Raw genomic sequence first — 20,331 nt, forward strand, 5'->3', positions numbered from 1 at the left:
ACTTTAAAGTAATACAGAAATATATAATATATAGAGACAACCAATGTTTTGTTTCAAATGCAATGTGCTAATAAAATAAAGTCATTTCAATTAACCTTATAACTGTACTATACTATTTACACATTGATCAAGCACTTACCTGCATCCATACTGGTTATTTCTGGCTCATCTGGGTGTGCTGGATCTGATAGATAATATAACGCATAATGAAAATCATTACTTCTTACCAAACAATGTTAATTATTGTAATCTTATGATAATGTATATATAAAACTGCATTGACTCACTCAGCAGGCAAATTTTGATCTGGGTATGCATTGGGGCACAAACGGGTTCATGATGCATATTGCCGTTGAGAAAAATTATGGCTACATATCCTTTGACTTTTATTTAATTGTGTAGGTGTTTTCTTCCTTAATGTCGATATACCGGTTACTTGTATCCACTTTGAACATCTATCAAAAAAGAAGAGAATGTTGATTTACAATTTTACTTAATGAATAAAATGACACTTATATGTCTATAATACTTAATGTTGGCAGTACAATATACACTTACCTTTGTGGTTCTTTAGGAAACCGATGGTACATGAATTCAGGATGAGAACTTTTGGACCGTTTGAACCAACCATGTGTTCCAAGTCACATATGGCTGAAATGTAAACATGCAGACGATCCAAAAAGCCCGCTAATTCTTTCCGAATAAAGCACAGCGTTGGTTGAAGTAACTAAACTCATGAGTAATCAGTTAGGCTATTTACACCTTTTTCGTGCCTTCCAGTCTTTCGTATATAGTCTTTGGTTTGCCCGATGAAATTGCCCGTTGTCGAGCAAAGCCCTCGTGCCCGGCGGACAGTGCTCGACCGTGTGGACGTGGCTTTAGATGTCTCTTTACAGCTACGTCGTCTGCAGAAATGCATGACGACTGATTTTGAAGTAGAAATTTTAAAACCGTGGTCTTCGGCCTAGTGGGTTACTGAGGTTATGTCTCGTTTGAGAAGGCGATTTATGCGAGCTGGATGGGTTCCTACGATGAAAAGAGCCAGATCGTCAACATATAATCTATCTGTAATTTCAGAGGTGGCATGTTCTGGTTTGTCGTCGATTGCTAGTGTGAAAAGCAGGACACTGAGAATACTTCCTTGTGGGACTCCTTCTGGTTGAATGTGTTGGGAGGACAGGGATGTTCCCACGCGGAGTCGAAAAGTTCGATGTGACAGGATTTTTTATGAATAATGGCAGTGCTCCACGTAGACCTATGAGGAAAAGTTTCGTCTGATCCACCATCGCCAAGCTGTGCTGTGTGTGTGTGTGTGTTTTCCTAATAAACTGTTTCTGGTGGAGTTTGATCTTTCCAGAGGTCGTTGGGGTTATGGATGGGGTTGGATTGGGTACAGTTTTGATTGTATGGCTGATGCGTAGGATTTTGGGAGCGAGTTGGTTGTGGGGATAGACAGGTAGGTGGTTGAGGCGGGCTAGTAGGAGTTTGAATTGGATTGGAAAATGAACGAGGTAGGTTTGTGGGGGGTTGGGGTTTGTTGTGGGGGTGGATTGAGAATTGGGTCAGTTGAAAAAATGAGGTTTGGGATGGTTGTCGGGACTGATGGGGAGGTGGGTAAGGTGAGCTGGTGGGTGTTGGGGATGGGTGGTGAAATGTACAAGGCGGGCTGGTGGGTTGGTTAGAACCGAGATCGGTTGTGAAGTTGGGTGGTGGGAACTGGTATTAGAGGTGAGGTTTCAGTGGATTTATTTATTTATTTATTTTTTGTTTATTTACTTATTATTATTTTATTTTTTGTTTATTATTATTATTATTATTATTATTTTGCAATGCACGGGAGAGTCGCTGAAGTGAGAGTATTGTTGGGGAATCGAACTGGATTTACAGATTGTAGTGCTTCAGTATAAGGCGTTCCAGATCTGGCCATCATAGATCCGACTCGGGTTCGAGATCCCGGAAACCGATTCGTTCTTTGTCTCGAAGACAAAGTACTTTTCATTCATAGCGATATACAGTACAGTGGAAGTTGTATGATCTCCACAGTTAGTACATTTCAGGCAGTTGTAGCATGGGGATCCATATTCGAAAGAGGGGCAGTGATCGCATACTCACTCTCGGCGGCAACATCCTTCTTTGGTATGGCCACAGCGTTGGCAATTAAAACAACGACGGGGACGAGGTTAGTATTTGCGTATTTCACAGCGTACATATCCTGCATAGGAGTGAGTTGGACGGTGACTGTTTACTTTCCGGCTCGCTAGTTTGTCAAGGAGTCGTGATTCTGTACCATTTGTGTGGGGCACCTATTACTCCAACACGTGTTGCAAGTTGCATGGGGTTTGGAAGAACCTGAGGTTGAATTCTGTTGTACTGGTTTCTTGGTCGTAGTTCAACTACTAGGTTTCAGTTCGATTGGGACATGTGTTGTGGTATTTCGTCTTCACGTACGTTAAATCTTGTGATGCAAGGGGTGGTCCATTGGTGGATTTTATTATCAGAAATCTTGGATAATCCAGCTCGGGACTTAGCTCTCTCTGGAAAGGGTAAAAATGTTTACCATTGGTGTGTGGTAGTTCTGGAAAAGCTATATCTAGCAATGGTATAGCTGAAGCTGCAGACTGTCGTGGTTCTCAAGTTGTTCCGCCACGATTGAGGCGGGAACGGCTGCCACCTCCAGTTGATGGGGCGGGAAGGCAATCTTTGGGTTTTTAATTTATGTATGTTCAAAGTGTGGGAAGAGGCCTCATCGCTATGTTGTTGAGAAGCAACGGGGAAGGGAAGCTTCTTGGTTTTGGGAGAACTGCTGCTCTCCAATTTATTTGTTGCACTTTCTTGGTCTTAACCGCAATTAGGGGTGACCCCAATGGGTGGGGTAGGTGGTTCTCCAGTCGGGGCGATTTGAGTTGGGCTATAATTAGGGCTCCTTTTTTGGTCCCTTCCCCTTCTGAAGTGAGCAGTGGCGCCTGAAGAGGGATGCTGTGGACAACTACAGATTAGCTCTGCCACTTTGGTCCCAACACCAATTGACCAATTCTGTGTCGCCGTGTGTGCGGTTCGTGACTATGGGCTTCCTGGGCTCCCACAGTAGTTAATAATAACAAAAAGAGAGAGAGAGAGAGCGAGCGAGCGAGTAGTCGTAGGGTTGGGAAAAGGTTGGGGGCTGGGTATCAGTACTAAGAGACCGTATGAAGCACACGGGTGAGCAAATTTGCAAGGGGTGGTGTCGGAAAGAAGTTTTGGGATTTTGGTTTGCAAGGTCCGGGTATAGCTTGGTATTCACCAAGTCTATAGTACCCAGGTCGCTCCTTGCTTATTTTCCAGCCGCGGAAAGGCGGGCCCCTTTGGAGGGAGGGGGGGGGGGGGTTTGCACAGATTCTACTCCCGCATTAGCCTCGCCCTGATCATGCAAGGATATACGCCATGCACTCCATTAGATTGGTTTACAAGCTTTATGGCCTTCAGCCAAGCGCCGCAACCATTGGACCATTCAGTGCATATTTATGTTTTAAATTAAAGGGAGTCTTCTTTTCGACTACTACTGTATTAACTTGTACTTACACATACTCACCTCCATTAAGTACGTTGGGGTCGGGGGACGCGTAAGTGCAACTACATTACTGGGTCATCGCCAGCCTCCAGTCCATGCAGACATAGCAGGGTTGGGTGGTCATTGAATAAAGTTTATCTAACCTTTTATATTTCTATCTCTATGTGAGAAACTATTCCTCTGGGAGCACATAAAATTCCGTATATAGGAATGTTGTGCTGACGTTCAGTCTCCATTGATCAAACTTGTCTTTTTATTTTTATTATTCCATTATTCTCGTATGTTTGTTCTAACCAATAGTCCATATCACCAGCCCAATTTCCACTTTCCCATGTCAACATCTCTCATCACCGAATTATTTCCCAATCGTTCAGGTAGTTTTGAAGGTTTCAGTTAAATGAAAGAATCGCAGGTGTAAACACTGAGACCAAATTTATTTATGCATATTGGAACATCAATTACAAGAAAGCCTGTATAAATAATAATCAGGTTAAAAAGCAGCAGTGCTGACCTGTCCAAGCACACTGACCAGCTGGGAGGATATGCGTAAGGACCGTTTCAAGGGCGGGGCTGCAATGCTATCATCCTCCTCCACCTCCACCTCCTACTACTCCCTCTTCTCGTTCTCCTCCTCCTCCTCCTCCTCCTTTCCCTCCTCTTCACTGGTGGAGGCTTCGTCTCGAGTGGGCGGTAGTAGGTGGTTCGGTTCATAAGGACATTGTGGCAGGCCTAGCAGGACTACACCCCGGCAGCAATAGCAATACACTGGTTCTGCTATGCTGCAGGGTCACACATGGGTCATTCTTCCTTGAGTCACATGTGCCTACATCCTTGACACAAGCACTGGAAGACCCCCCCCCCAAGAAAAAAATACATAAAAAAAAAAAAAAAAAAAGCAGCGTGCTACTGCTGCCGCTGCTGGAACTGCCAACTGTCCACTGCACACCCGGCGCTTTCTCGTCGTATTGTGCACTTAGGACTCTTGCCCCCATGAGTTAGGGCAGGGGAGGGGGGGGGGTTAGCACTGTCAGAATGCAAAGAACTTGATTCTTCGTAGCGATTCCAACGGGATCCTGGTGCTCTAGCTGCCGGGGTTGTATGGGTGCGGGTGCACATTGTGTGTGTGTGCAAGTGATATCGTATGAATGAATGTACGTGTGTGTGTGTGTGTGTGTGTGTGTGTGTGTGTGTGTGTGTGTGTGTGTGTGTGTGTGTGTGTGTACATGTATGTGTGTGTGCGCGCGCACGCACGAAGTCCACGAGGGCGGCAGCGGCGGCAACGGCAACGGCAGTTGCCCTATGTTGTGGGAGAGGAGGAGGCGGAGGAGGAGGAGCACTGACAGGGCTGGAGGGACAACAGCCTGTGTTTTGATACTTCGAGCGCTGACTGGCGACGGCAGCAGAGGCGGTGGGACATGCAGGGGGACGACGGATGGAGTGGTGGGTGATATCTGGAAGTGGCCCCGCCATGGTTGTTGCAGGTGACTCCTCCTCAGCACACCAGGGCTACTCCAACTCGTCCAAACGATGGCACCATGTCCTCAGCTCGGCCTTGCGGGAATGCAGCCCCCGGGCCGATACTACTGCTGTAGCAGCGTCAGGCCTATGACACATTTCAGGCCAGTAGGGCTAGCGATGTGCTGCCCTAGGGCCAGTAGGCTGAAGAGGACACGGTGCACACACCTGCACTTGCTTATTGCTCGTGGCTTCATTGCTACATTAGAGGCAAGGGAAGGAGGGAGGTCGGCTAGACCGAAGTAGGAAGGCGGCAGCACGCAGGTATCAAGGTCGGGAAGGCAAGCTGGCAGGACCCGCGGTGTCAAGGCGCTCCTCCCCACAAGGTTGATGTCATCACTAACGCAATCTTTGGGCCGGGTCCCCAGCCCGTCACAATTCAAATGGGGATTAGTTGCATACAGGGCGGGAGGCTGGGGGCCACTGAACACACAACAGAGGCACAAGAGGAGCACCTGTCCTAGCTGCGGCTGCGGCTATAGCTGCTGCAGCTGCTCCAGGCGAGGGGCAGGAGCGAAAAAGACGACGCGAGTCTCCAGGGTGGTGGTAAGCGGATGGGGCACATGGTTGAAAGGCTCTGAAGGAAGAGAGGGAGGGAAGGGAAAATAGGAAGGGAGGGGAGGGAGGGAAGGAAGAGAGGAAGGGAAAGAAGGGAGGGGAGGGAGCTTCCTTTTGGGAGGGGAGGGGGGCTACCACACCTGCAACTGACCCATCCTGTCCAGCAGCGGCAGCAGCAGCATCAGCTGTAAGGTGACCACAGCCCCAACGATCGCACTCCTATGAATCCTCTGCTGCTGCTGGATGGATGGAGGTGGGGAGGCAGGGAAGGGGGAGAGATGGGGGTGTGATTGAGGGCTACTGGAGAAGGATAGGCATGGCCGAAGACCATGTGACGCCTCGAGACTAGAAAAAGCTCACTGGTGCCGAGCAAGGTCCAGCTCCAGACCTTGGCAACAACATGGCTGCACCATTCCTGCTTACTCAACACGGCACCAGAAGCCAAAAGAGCAGGACGGTGAGAGGCAAGGGACGGGTTGTGATATGGTTAACATGGGCCAAAGGCTGCTGGTGGTGGTGGTAATAGTGAGTGGGAAGTTCCCATTTGTGTACAATGAAACGAGAGGGGAAAAGGGGAGAGGTGGTTTGTGGACTTGTGGGTGATAGTACACCGAAAGGGACGAGTACTTTGTGACCCGGTTTGTTCTTTTGAATGAGGTACTAGAAAAAGGCCCAACCTAGGAAGCTAAGATGGCAACCCCAGGCTCAGGGAAGGACTAGGGAATGGCGCAACGGCACCAGGGTCAATTGGCCAGGAAGACTAGGTTAAGGAGGGTAGGGGGGGGGGGGATAGGGGGTGTGACGACACACGTACTGCGTGCTGCCAGCCAGCCGCCTCTCACATCATTTTCATCATCGTAATCATATTCATCACCATCATCATCATCACATGTGGTAGAGAAGTAAGTGCGGTAACCCTGAGCAAACCATCCCCTCACACTAGCAAGTACATTTTTATGACTTTTCTTTTTATAGTAACTCTATAATACAAGTACCTAAAATTAAAAGGAGTGCAATAGGATGCCACCACTGCACAAGTAGAGAGACAAAGTACTAATAAGCTCTTTTACACGATATACCCCGTTGAAAGCCTCGAGAGAGCATTGCCACACTGCAGCCGCCACCCCTTCAGCTGCCCTGTTGCCAGTAGTCAAGCTGCAGCCAATGCTGACCGATCTTCTGCTCAACCACTAACCACAGCCACAGCACAGGTCCTTTGGCAGCAACAGCAGCAGCAGCCCTAGTTGATGTACCATCCCTCCCTGGACGTAGCTACGGGCCGCTTCTAAAACCACTAAGATAAATCCCTGTTGTAAAAGAGCTTAGACCAGACTTGAACACAATCTACATGGATGAGCAATTGGTTATTCACCTCACATGAATACTGGCGGCAACAACCATACAGGGCATAAATAGGTGCAGTGGTTGCTGTGCACCTACACCATGGCAATGTACACAGCCAATCTGGGTTGGTCTCTTCCACATTTTATACTGCTTGCTGTCCATTATAATTTCTAAGCCCAGAAGACCACCCTGGCTGGACATAGATGGACAAACAGACAAACGACAGACAGAAAGACTCCCTGTATAGCCAAGACATGAGAGCAACGGATCAGCCCACGATTCCGCCTCTCTCAAGGTGGACCCAACAGGCAGGGAACGCTCTGGCCATGTGTTGCCAGCTGCAGGCAAGCCACCGAAGTGACTTTGACCCAACACTTCTAGTGCTTGCAGGCTGCTGCCACAACAAACTGTCGGGCAAGTTTCCAGCAACAGGACTGAACCCTTTACTACAACGGCGATACACTGTAGGAACTTCATCATGACAATTACCAGCAAAGGAACAGGTGGACTCTGGCGTGAACAAGATACTGGTGAATCGGATTTTGATTCAGGCCAGGGTATATATCTGAACTACCCAATAAATTCATCTGGTTCTACCCTGACAAAATCTACAGTGTACCATGGAAGAGGAAGGGTTAGTCCTACTGGTGACATAGGCCAGCACTACTGTGCTTAGGTTCCACCAGAATTGGGAATGCCAGTAGTAGGCAAGCAGGGCAGCAAACATGGCCACCCTCTTGCCCCTAAGCTGCCTTGCAGCTCCCTACCTGGAATTCTCTACAACAACAACAACAACAACAACATCAACAACAACAACCACCTTTGCCGTAACGCTTTCGACCTGTTCTTGCAATCTCACGTCACGGCAGGAAAGTGAAAACTACTCCTGCTCCTACTGCTGGGCGATATGCATCACTTATATATACTGTAATTATTATGCCCTCTCTAGCACATACCAATGGAATCATCAGCAATGCTAGTGTAACACTGGCTGTAGTGTGTGAAGCAATCCTTGACAATGTGTACACTGGAATAAGAATAAAATTGGTGACATCTGACATCAACACAGCCTATTGGGTTGTCACTCGTTATCCCCATATTATCTTTCACGTGGCCATGAAAACCGGTCATTATTATTAGAATTATCGAGCTAAAGCCTAGACTATAACAATCATTAGTATCTCAATAACTACTAGCATGTAATTTGGCACCAGATACAGAGACGCAGTCATACCCCTATTACCAGTTGTTGAAGAAAATGGCACCAAAGGGTTATTCGGAGCTTTGGAATCATCGTGACACATCAAATGCAAAATAACACTACAAATTCTGATGGTTCGTCATCATCATCATTACTGTCGCTGAGCATTTCATGGAGGACACCCGGGTGAGACTAAACAGTCATGTGATCAAGACGAAGTGAAAACGAAACTCCTCGTACGGGGAAAAACAAAAGCAGTAAAGATATTGGAGGCGAAGACTATAGAAGAGGAGCCAGGCGTCCACACACTATCACAGGTTGAGGCAGCATCAGGAGGCAGACCTGGAAACCCACAACGAGAAGAACCCATTTTTATCTGCAGCAGGAACAGGTGAAACAGGAGCAGGCACATAGGGGAGAACCATTTTGACACACAAGCACAATATCCACAGTGGGCACAGCTTTACTGCATGAACCCTCCTGATTGCCATCACAGCATCAAGACAGAACATGCTGCAAACATTACCATACCCACGAGGAATAGAACAATGCAAGGTGCAGAAAACAGACTCCTCTGACCACTACCCCTGCCACAAACTGACCTGCTAGTTTGTCAGCCCTTTCCCCATTTAACACTCAAACTATACTTTGACCTCACATATTATCCTAATGGGTTACCCTCTTAACGGGTACTTCCAATGCTTGCACTCCAATGAACATCTGCCTTAAACACTCTAGATGATGTTGTAGTAGTAGTAGTAGTAGTAGTAGTAATAAATAATTATGAGGATGAAAAAATATAAAAAGGCCCAGGGTTAAACCCTGCACCAATAATAAAACCTTTATCCTATTGGTATAAGCGCAAGATCATAGCAATAACAATGACCCACTGCTGGTACGAATCTCGGGTGGCCAGTAACACAGATGAGATCAGGAGTCTTCTATACTGATGGTGCCGCCCTGACAACAACAACAACCTGCTTCTTTCACCTTATTTTTTTTTCTTCTTTTTAATTCAACAACACAGAGGTGCAGCAACTAAAAAGCCCTCATCATTATTTTGAGATGATGGCTTCTGTATCTAAAAGGTTAGCAAGAGTAAAAGAGCAAAATTCTTGGCAATCACTGAAGTGGATGCAGCATACAATGGAAGTAGTAGCTTAGAAAATATCAATAGCATTGTGAATAGTAACAGAGTGGAAGAGAAGCATGTGTACTATAGGAAATTGTGGTACAGGAAGCAGAGGAAAAAGAAATACTGATATGAGGCAGGAACAGTTGAACACCAAAGAAGCAATGGTAGGTAAATGTGGTGACAAGAAATAAAAGTACTGATGGGGGTTAAGTGGTTGAATATTAAAGGAGTAAATGTTTAATGGAGGTGGTGGTGGTAGTGGAGGAAGTGGTCATTGTGGTAGAGGCAGAGGAAGTGGTGGTCATGGAAACTTTTTTTCTTTATAGACGAAAGTTTCATGATTCCAGAGGAAACAGTCTGTTTTTTGCTGGAAGTGATAGGATTTATTGAATGTGGAGGGCACAGTATTCATTAATGATGCAAATAATATTTGCAGATTTAAATGGTCATGTTAATTGGAGGGGTCTGCAGTATTGGTGTTTGTAATTGTGACTAGTGGTGGAGGAAATGGGTGTAGCAGTTGTAGGAAACAATAGCTCCTGTGGTGATGGATCCTGCAAATGGGAAACTAGCTTCCACTGAAATATCAGCATTTCAAGTTATAGTAGCAAGAGTAGCAGTAATAATACAAGTAGAAGAGACAATAAATTTAGCAGCAGCAATGTGGAAGAAAATGTTGCGAGTTGATATAGTAATTATGGTAAGAATAACAGATGTTGGCAAAGTAAAAATAGCAGCAGAAGCAGCAACACGACCAAAGATGCAACTGAAATGGAACTAATGTAACAGTTACCAAACTTAAACAACGACAGTGAAGCAAAAAGAACGAAAGTAGCCAGGAGTAGCTTAGCAAGAACTGTGGTAATGAACCAAGAATAGTGATAGTGGGGAGTGAACTGTGATAGTAAAATAAGAACAGCGGTAGTTACACAGTAGTAGTAAAGTAGTAGTACACTTTCTATGGAATTCACCTCTACCTATAATTTATTCTATAGAGCAAATATTATAAGAATATCTTGACTTGTACATGGTCAGGTACAGAAATCATAATACAAGTTTATCACTCAATACAATAACTGGAACTCCGAGGATCTTTGGAATCATCATCGCGACACTTTTACAACAGGAATCACCTTAGAGTCATGGAAGTCCAATGCCTTGTCCTTTCCTGCTGCCGCTGCTGCTTGCTGCCCAATCAACAGATGGTGCCACAGCAGTGCTTCTGCAGCGACCATGTGAGGCAGTGGTACAACCAGGCCAGTAGTGGTGGTGGTGTGTGAGCCTATGCCCATGTGTTTGTAGGTGTGTGTCCATGCGCACGCGTACAGGGGTGGGGATTAACTACTGTTAAGGAACAAGGTGGGGGAGTGGTGAATTCTTAGTCCCCACTGTGGAGTGATTGCACCAGTGGGGCTTTTTAAGAACTGGCATGAGTCTACACACTGAGTGAAAAGTAAAAATGATACGACAGTTGAGCTGGCGGTATGGCTGTCAAGTAGCTTGGTGCATGTGGTGAAATGGTAATGTACATACTATACACATTGTGGTGAACTTGCTACCATGGCAATATGGCCAATGATCAGTAGCAAAACTAGCACTCTCATTTAAGGAAAATGTTGATTCAACTCAAGTCTCCAGTTAAGTAACATAAGGACATGCTAGAATGTGTATCCCATCAGACAAAAGCACAACTTTATAGCAGTTAACTCTTGATCTAATCATAACCAGAAGAGCTCAAGGAAGGCGCAGTGGCAATGTTAGGAGTAGCAGGCTTGAGAAGGCAACAGCTCCACACTTCAAAACTTAACCATCTACCCCTAATCCCATCCCTCTCCAACAAGTCCTGATGTGAAGGGCACCATCACATCCCTGAGATCGGCTTCATCCACACTCCAGCCTGAGTGCTGCCTAGCCCTGCTTGTGATCCCCACCCCCATGAACACAGTAAGTAGAGCACAACCAGTGTGTCTTGTACCCCACCATTGACATTGCCCAGCTATCTCCTGCTGCTACCTTCCTTTTACTGCTTCTTCACCCATTAACAAGTACTGATCTCACAACTTTCTAGGTGTGTACATTAGTAAGAACCTGTTTGTGGTAGTTGTAGTGGTACTGGTTACAGTGGTTACAGTAGTGTAGTTGTGGCTGTGGTGTGAGTGTGACAATCATTGGAGAATGACCAAGAGGAGAGGGAGGAGAATGAAACTGAGTGCGAGTGTGTATGTGCATTTCACAATCGTCTTGGATCATATGTTGAGTTCATGATTGACAGCCATTGCCTTTCAGGATGAGAGCAAAGAGCACATGTATTGCCAAATGTATAGGTAATGACATGACTCCTCTCTATCTCACACACACACAAACTCCTTGCCCAATGGAGCAGGTGCTAACCTGCAGTGTTTTAATGCTTTTCAGTCCTGGGCAGGGAATGCTGAGTTAGTAGGTCATTTTGACACCACTACATCAGCAAGCCAGAGAGTGTGTGTGTGTACATATCTCAGTGTTTTACCATATCAAAGTAGGGTATTTGCGTGACATAGGTAACAGAATGTTGGCATGTATGCAAGTATGCTGAGCAAAAGAAGTGTAAGCATGCACGAATGCTGTGCAAATATGTGTGCATTGTAATACATATATGCCCCATTGTGTGCTTCTGCCAAATGTGTATACAGTTCATGTGCACACGTGCGCATAAGTGCCTATTCCATGTTATTGTTTACTAGAGTAGGAGCATGTACTGTAGGTGCAGACAGCAAAATGCTTACATTTATGTGATCACAACACAAATTTGATATATAATTCACTACTAACATGACCTCACTACCAATATTGCAAGACTGCAATGTGCAAATGTCAGCAGCTAGGCAAGCTAGAGCAGCAGCAGCTGAGAGCCACAAAGCAGAGGCTCCATTGTAGTCATATTTGTTTTACTGTGCCATGGAAACATATGGTGGCTTGTAGTTCATCATCAAGACCTCTTCTACATCAAGGCGCTCCCTGATGAGTTGTTTTGACGCCACCTTATCGTCATCGCACGCAAGGCACATGTACGTTGCACTTAGCAATGATGGGGCAGCCCTTGTGTCTGACCAGAGAGAAGAATATCACACTTGAAGTCTGCACATCACAACCTCGACATCAAGAGTTAAAAATTATAATCACAGCTTGAGGACCTCTCGCCAGCTGCCTGCCAACGGATTTTTTTTTTTTTTTAAGTTTTATGTTTTTTTCTATATATTTTTCAAAACTTTATTATTTTTTTTTCAAAGGCCGCAGCAGTTCCTGACTAAGAACTTCATATGAAGTAGGGTGGAGAGGGGTCCCCCAGCTCTTTACGAGGGGACTGCAATGCTGGGCAGGGCATCATTAAAATAATCATCTTGCGGCATTTTATCGTCCCAAGTATTGTCATGAGGCTCAGGCAACAGCAGCAGTAGCAACACTGACAATGATTATGTGCTTTACTAACGCATAGCCTTGTTTGGTGTGGATAAGCAGTTCCTATCACAGTCAAGAGTTGCTGGTACTGCTGCTGCCCCACCCGGAAAGCGCAGCCCCATCACATTTGTCCATTTACATGTCATCACCGCCATCGCCAGGCAAACTTATTCTTGCCGCACGCAATGCTGCAATGCCACCCAGGCAACCACTCTTGCAGCATGAAAATTCTGGTGCTGCCCATTGAGGACCAGCCAATACAACCACAGCCGTGTTCGTCTTCCTCATGCATAGTCCTCGTGTCAAGCATGGCAAGAGAGGTACAAGATCTACAGGGGTGTGGGTGTCAAGGGGTCTTTTTGAGCGACAGTTTGGGCGTGTCCACACATTTTGCTACCACCACAAACACAAAGAAACAAAAGTCCAAAGCAGTTGCACCCTCCCAACCAACAGGAATCGGAACCCAATGCTCATTTCAGTGGCTGTATCTTGTGCTAGCAAAACATCAGGATACACCCATACAGTGGGGTCAGTTACACTTCACTGGGGAGTAAATAGGTGTGGGTGGGGGGTGGAAGGGTAGGAATGTGCCTTTAGTAGGCCAGCACCGACCATAGGGAAGCCCTAGGTTCATATAACACAGTCATTCACGGACAGGCCATGCAGAGATGGTTCGTGCAGGCATATGGGTTTACAGGCACAGGCTGGATTGGAGCAGGTCAATATAATCATACAAAGACAAGTTATACAGGTTCAAGTGAAGTGGGAAGCCAATAAGTCATCAACAGGGCTGTCAATGGTACAAGGTTATAGAATCAAGACAGGGCAGGGTAGGGTGGGGGCAATGTTAAGCTTGACACATTGCAATCTGACGAACAGTGGAGACATGGGAAACACGTTGTTGCCTGAGGCCCCACACAGAGGTAGGAAAGACAAGTCAGTGTATTGTGCAACTGCAGGACATGAGTGGTAACACATTGCAAGAGAATATAATTAGCAGACTGCACCATCATCACAATCGCCATCACAATCTACCTCATCATCATCCTCATCTTATCATAATCATCACCACCATCATAATCATGTTCCTTGAGGCTTTGGTCCAGGTCAAAGATTGGGCGAATCATCATGACGCATAGCACCAAACACAGCAGCTTGTTGTGCTCACACGACACCACATACCACACAGGCGAAGTCCCACTGTACTGCCCCTTGTGCTGACTTGTCACACAACACATCTGGCAAGCTTGCACACATACTTGTGCTTATTCATAACAATGAAGCCATTGAAAACTAAAGTTGTACATATAGGAGGATCTACAATGAATGCAAATAGTTACAGATTAGAGGTTTTCAAAGATTTTCAAAGGATTTAACTGGAGAAAAAAGTATGTATATCTACACATATGCATAAACACACACACACATATATACATGTACAGGGGAAAAAGCCCTTGGTATATATATATGCACATACATAAGTACATGCATATATATATATACACGTAAATACATGTAACACACACACACACACACACACACACATATATATATATATATATATATATATATATATATATATATGGTGTATCAACACATATGCATATACACACACATACAAATATATACATACATGTATATAAGGAGGAAGGGAAGGGGCAGAGAGGGATTGAGTGTTGGTGAGGCAAGACAAGCAGCAGGTGATCCAGCCTGGGGGTTCTGTGTATGTGTGGTGGGTGGCGCTGTGAAGACCTTGCTGGCTAGGACGGTAAATACACTTGAATTGTAAATACAGATGACAACACAGCTTGTAGTCTGCAGAGGAATGAATGAATAATAATCATAATATAAGGCAATGCGCAGAGCTGCTATTGTTGCTGCTTCTACTGCTTCTGCTGCTGCTGCTGCTTTTGTTGTGTTTGCTGGTGCCACTGTCGTCATTGCTTCTGTTGCTCAATCTCTTGGAAAACTTGAGTCTTCCACTATGGCAGCCACAACAGTGTCAGACACGACAGGGGCAGGAGCACTTATTAATAATACTACGGCTACCACAACAACAACAACAGCAAAAGCGGAAGTATAAGAGCGAGAACAAGAGAACGGTGGTGCAGCACGATTGTCCAGATACATAAACCTACAACACCCCTCGCTCATTTTGTGTATAAAAAATGTGTGACGTGGATGTGTGTACAAAGTATGCATGTTATGATGTTTAGCATTATATTTGTATGCTTGTGTGCATCAATTTATGCATCAGATTACCTTCAACAACTTTGATATTGCACAGAAATGATGAGAATAAATGCAGGAGAGGATTTTTTTACCAACTAAAGAACATTTAATCTTATAGCTACATTTCACCGAATGCACTGTTAGGCTCCCTAATATCAAAGTAGTACAATGAATGAGCTGGGCACGAAGAAGTCATGGGCCCTGCATAGATAGTCAACAACACCTGCTGAATCCACATCACCATCATCACACCATCCCTTCCCACCACTGCCATCACAACCCTACCCGAAATATAGAACCCTATTCTCCTCACCATCAACTTAGTATCTGATAACAATGATGTGGATCCAACTTGACGGTCTCGAGGTTCCTGAGATATACAACAAGCCAACCTACTCTTCCATCGCATTTTAATCTTACAAACCTATTAAAAGTTAGAAAAAAATTGAAAACAAAGTATACTATGGGTGACTACAGACACACATTTTATATATATTATATATATAAATATACATATATATATAGGTATATATGTACATATAGATATGTATGCATATATACATATGCATATATTTATGCATACACACATGTATCTATACATATATATATATACTTACATATACACAAATACTCATATCCATACATACATACATACACACTAAAATAAAGCTAATACCTACAATTAGCGACGCTGAAACACTACCAAAGAGGAAGGCGAGGGACATTTGTCCCATCCAAGCACACAACAACGAGGCCGCCAACTTGTTCAACACTACAACAGCATCATTATCATCATCGTCATGGACACAACCTCCATCACCATGAAAGGACATGTCCTGCCCATTGCAAGACAAAACCAACAAACAAAATAATCACATCATCAATCCGCAAAGCTGAGGCATAGCGGCCTACAGTCCTTTACTACTCTATAAACAAGCAGCGACCCTTTCTTCGTCATCTCCCTCTCCTCCCAGCAATATGTGCAATGGTGGCACCCTTATCATCACCTTGTACAAACTGTAAACACAGTTATTAATAGCCATCAATAATAAGTAATGGATCTAACCACAAAATCATCAGTTTGGTTCTTGTACACAAGTAACACAGGGTGAGAAGGCGAGTATCTCGACTGGCTAAGTAATTACAATAATATTAATAATTATAATTATGAACTAATAATAAAGGTGTTGTTGTTGGAAGAATCACTTGCACAAGAAGCTCGGGCCCAGAGGTGGGATACAGCACACCACTGTATCAACATATTAAATGCAGGGGGGAAAACTGAAAATTAATGGTTATGTGGATAAAAAAAAAAAAAAAAAAAAAAAAAAAAAATCTCACTAACGATGATATCAACATCCCCCGAAGCCATGTTCTTGGGGAGATCCACAGATCCAAAATCATATTGTAGTAATCCTACAACAATGAAATGGTTTACATAGATACACTTGGCCCCATCAACTTGCTTCCATCCCTCACATGTGGTAGTAGCTGGTGCCTTGTGTAGTTGCTGCTGTTGCTCCTACTCCTATAAAGACTACGACACTACACCTTTGTACAGTTTAAGGACATTAATGAGATTGCCTGAAGGAAGCATTGACCATAACCACAAAACACTTGATATACATACTAGAGTAGTGGTCGCCACCCTACACTTACAATGAGGGCAGGGTTGGGTGGGCAAGGGGAGCAAAGCAGCTAATACTAATAAATGGGAATCCTATAGGGTGGCGACAAAGAACCATGTAAAGTATAACAACAATAACCATAACAATTAAAATAATAATGACAATCCTGGTATGACTGAGAGGGAAGCATGCTATGGAGCCCTGTGACAATGTTGATGAAAGTGGAAGAAGTACTCTTACACCACCTCTGAGCTTCCACAAGCATAAGTGGAGGCACCGGGCAACATGGAGCCGCAGGAGGATGGAGGAGGCAAAGGGGAAAGGTGCTTTGGAAAGAATAATATCAAGCTTTGCAACACCATCGTCTGCATCATCATCATGACCACCACCATGTTGAATAATTAGCCAAAAATAAAATATATAGGAGAGGGAGGGTGGGAGGGGCCAACCATGCAAGAATACCTTGGGCATGGTTGCCATGGCATCCTTAAAAAATATACCAACAGTAATATATCAGTAACTCTAAATACGTAAGTAGATATAGCGCTGTGACTTGCTTGGTACAGGACTTGCCACTATTACCAAGGAGATAAAGCCAAACAAATGTGTGGTGGTTATGTTGCACAAGACCTTTGAAACCTCCTCCATCCACCCCACCCAACGCCCCACTGGGTCCGTAATCTTCTAGCCTTAGCACTACACAAAACCCAACCCAGACTACATGTATCACTAACAACTAAACATGTTTGGTCAATCACACAGCAAAACAATGTTGATATCAGGCCTAATGATAAACAACAAATATCATCATGACCTTCACAAAGCTGGAAGTGAACCATTGACAAACATGACGTGCATCACAACTTGTCACTGTGACACGCCAAAGCATCGTCATCATTTATTATAGATTGAATATGCTTAGTCTAAGATTTTTGGCAGAACTGCTTGATTCTTCATTGTGTTTGGATAGTTATTCTGAGTGCTACAGTATTGATATGGCTCCAAGTTATCACTAGCAGACCTATAGGCTAAGCTTACATTAATAACCAGACACATATAAGAAATCTGTCATTTACAATATATCCTCTTCCAAAACAAATTATGGTGGCACTTTATTTATACTCCTTTTCAAAGAAAGAGAGAAAAATAATAATAAAAAAAATATATAATAATAATAATAATAATGAGAGAGAGAAAAGAGAAAAGAAAAAAAAATCTGTACAAAATACTGGATAAGGAAAAATACTACATCATGACTTGAGTTCATAAAACAAATGACAACAAGTTACAATCATCACTTCTCTTTTTTTTTTTGTTATTTTTTTTTATATTTTTTGTGCATTTTTTACTTGGGGATAAAAAATAGGGAGTAAAGCTGAGCGACGAAGAGAATTAATAGTAATAACATTATGATAGAGTGGACTGGACCTAAGGTTTAAGTCTCACACAACGATGACAACGTCACAGGATTGATTACTGGCAGCACCTTTTGTTTGTCATCATCATCAACCTGACCATTATCATCATAGTAATAGTAATAATACACCTGCTGTTGACTACTACTATTCACATGGTGGGGGCACCTGTGCCACCAGCTGCTCAAGCTGCTGCTGCTGCTGCTGCTCATATGGAAGCTATTGCAGTCTCAACTGGCTGGGACTACTACCAACAAGCCTCACTTGCTCAAACCACAATGCACTCACCACCAATCTGCCCATGCCAACCTGCACTATATCATTGTCTCTCCTCAGGCATAAAACTGGAGGGTTATTTCATTATTACTATTATTTAAACTGGTTCCGTTTTTAACCTTGAAATGTTTGCTTTACCTCCAGTCATGGGATGCAGTCAACAGGCACTGGTGACAGGTGCACTGTGGGGAAAGGGAGGCAGCAGCAACAGTAGCCAAAGCAGCAACAGCAGAAAAGGAAGAGGCTAACACGGAGCAGCAGTAGGACAAGGCAGGTATAAAGTATAAGGTGGGAGGGAGGTTGGGAGGGGGGGGGGTCAAAGAGGGGTAGAGGATGAGATAGAGGGAGGAGAAGGAGCGTAGAGATGAAAGGAAGGACAAGGGTGAAGGGTTGGGTGAAGTTGAAGGCAAAAAGAATGGGAGGGATGGGCAGGGAAAGGAGGCAAGAAGGGAATGGGGAGGGAGAGGGGTGCCTAGGACCCAAGAGGAGAGCAACAAAAGGTCTAGGCTCAATTGGATGGGATGGAGGCAATCCCTGGGTCTCTGGCCACAGGGTAAGAAGCGTGGACTCCAAATATTTGAGGGAATGCAACTACTTTGCCCAAGGGAAACTCCATCCTAGCCTGTCATCACTAGACTGAGGAATAATAATTATAATTATAATAATAATAATAATAATAATAATAATAATTAGGGAGTCCTGAATAGCTCCAATTGTACGTATGAGCAGATCTCACAGATGAAAACCTTATATGTAACAGAGTTCTTGGTGGAACTTGTCTTGAGATACTTATTTAAGCACATTTATAGTATATATAATCATTTATATAGGAAATATCACACAGAGGAGTGCTATCACTGAACGATTCTGTAAACATTACTATAAAGTCAATGGTGCCTTAACCTACAACTTACCACCTAATATCTTCACTTAAAACTAACTAAATAAACTTAAATGTTTATCTTTTGGTACATGGTACATCAGCATTCTTCACTGAAGGAGTCTACATAGGTAATTCCCTTTGTTATTATATTAATAAAGACTTGATTAATGGTAAGAACAGACTTAGATAATATTGGCATTTAAAAGTAGGACCAGTAGTGAGACTGAGAATTGGCATAAGCGCAGGCAGGTCATCCCAAGCCTCAGTCATGCTTGCACCTTTATTTCAAATAAAATTATGGTCATCAACATTAGCGTGTCAATAAACTTTGTATATAAGTCACAGCACATGAACTATTTTAGCTCCATGGTGGTCCAAAAGGCCATATAGAGCATATACATGATTGATTCATTTGTGTTGTGTGCTTTAAGCTATTTAAGCTAAATTAGTCTTTTAAGGCATTGTGTCTTCTACAATGGGCTTGTGTATATCAGTATATACATGTGTGGACCAGCAAGACGACGACGACAGTGTTTGGAGTGAATGTTTTTGTGAGCTTACCCTGTGCAGTGCAGGGCCTAGCGGCTACTGCTCCTGCTGTAGCTTCTTGAGTAACTTCGTCATAACTGCTTCACTGTGCACCTGTGTGTGCACCCAGGGCTGCTGTACACTCAAGGGCTGCTCCATTGGACACACCAGGAGAGATCAGAGTGAGGACGTGTTTGTCCCCACATGAACAAGAAGAACCTTTAAATGGACTCTGAGGCAAGCAGCCCATCAGGAAGGTAAGGCTTGAGAGAGGATGGGGTAGCACGATGCTGGTCAACCTCTAAATTGGCTCCACCCCACAGGGATGTTCCCCCATTAGGAGTAGAACCCCAAAGGTTAGAGGTACTTGCCCCATTCCCCCATGCTTCCACCTTGGAGCTGGAGACAGACTGGGAAGTGGGTGTGGAGCCTCGGCCTGAGGTTCCTCCCCAAGCATTGGCTGGTGCTCCTGCAGAAGGTGTTGGTGGTGCCCCCTGGCCTCCTTGGTGACTCACCTGACCAAGGAACTGCTGCACATCCCCATCACTGGCAAACTCTGCCAGAATTGTGGTGTTGCCCAACAGACAGTTGTTCAAGTTTCCTTGGGCCTAAGATATAAAATGGCATTAGG

At 44.3% G+C, this 20,331-nt stretch overlaps 1 protein-coding gene across 11 annotated transcripts in view; it reads right to left on the reverse strand.

Moving 5' to 3' along the window:
• Positions 1-3,960: 3,960 nt before the first annotated feature.
• Positions 3,961-20,331, reverse strand: part of gw (trinucleotide repeat containing adaptor protein gawky) — an 88,712-nt gene continuing 72,341 nt past the window's right edge. For 10 of the 11 annotated variants that reach the window (XM_076173887.1, XM_076173889.1, XM_076173888.1 and 7 more), the window contains one exon: positions 3,961-20,308. In XM_076173887.1, the coding sequence (XP_076030002.1) occupies positions 19,922-20,308 (387 nt within the window). In that variant the 3' untranslated portion in view covers positions 3,961-19,921. The remainder of the gene's footprint in view (positions 20,309-20,331) is intronic. The other variant, XR_012965747.1, reaches the window with a different exon arrangement.

Source organism: Oratosquilla oratoria, chromosome 35 (genome assembly GCF_046742065.1).
Source record: "Oratosquilla oratoria isolate Oo_2021 chromosome 35, ASM4674206v1, whole genome shotgun sequence".
Lineage (NCBI taxonomy): Eukaryota > Metazoa > Arthropoda > Malacostraca > Stomatopoda > Squillidae > Oratosquilla > Oratosquilla oratoria.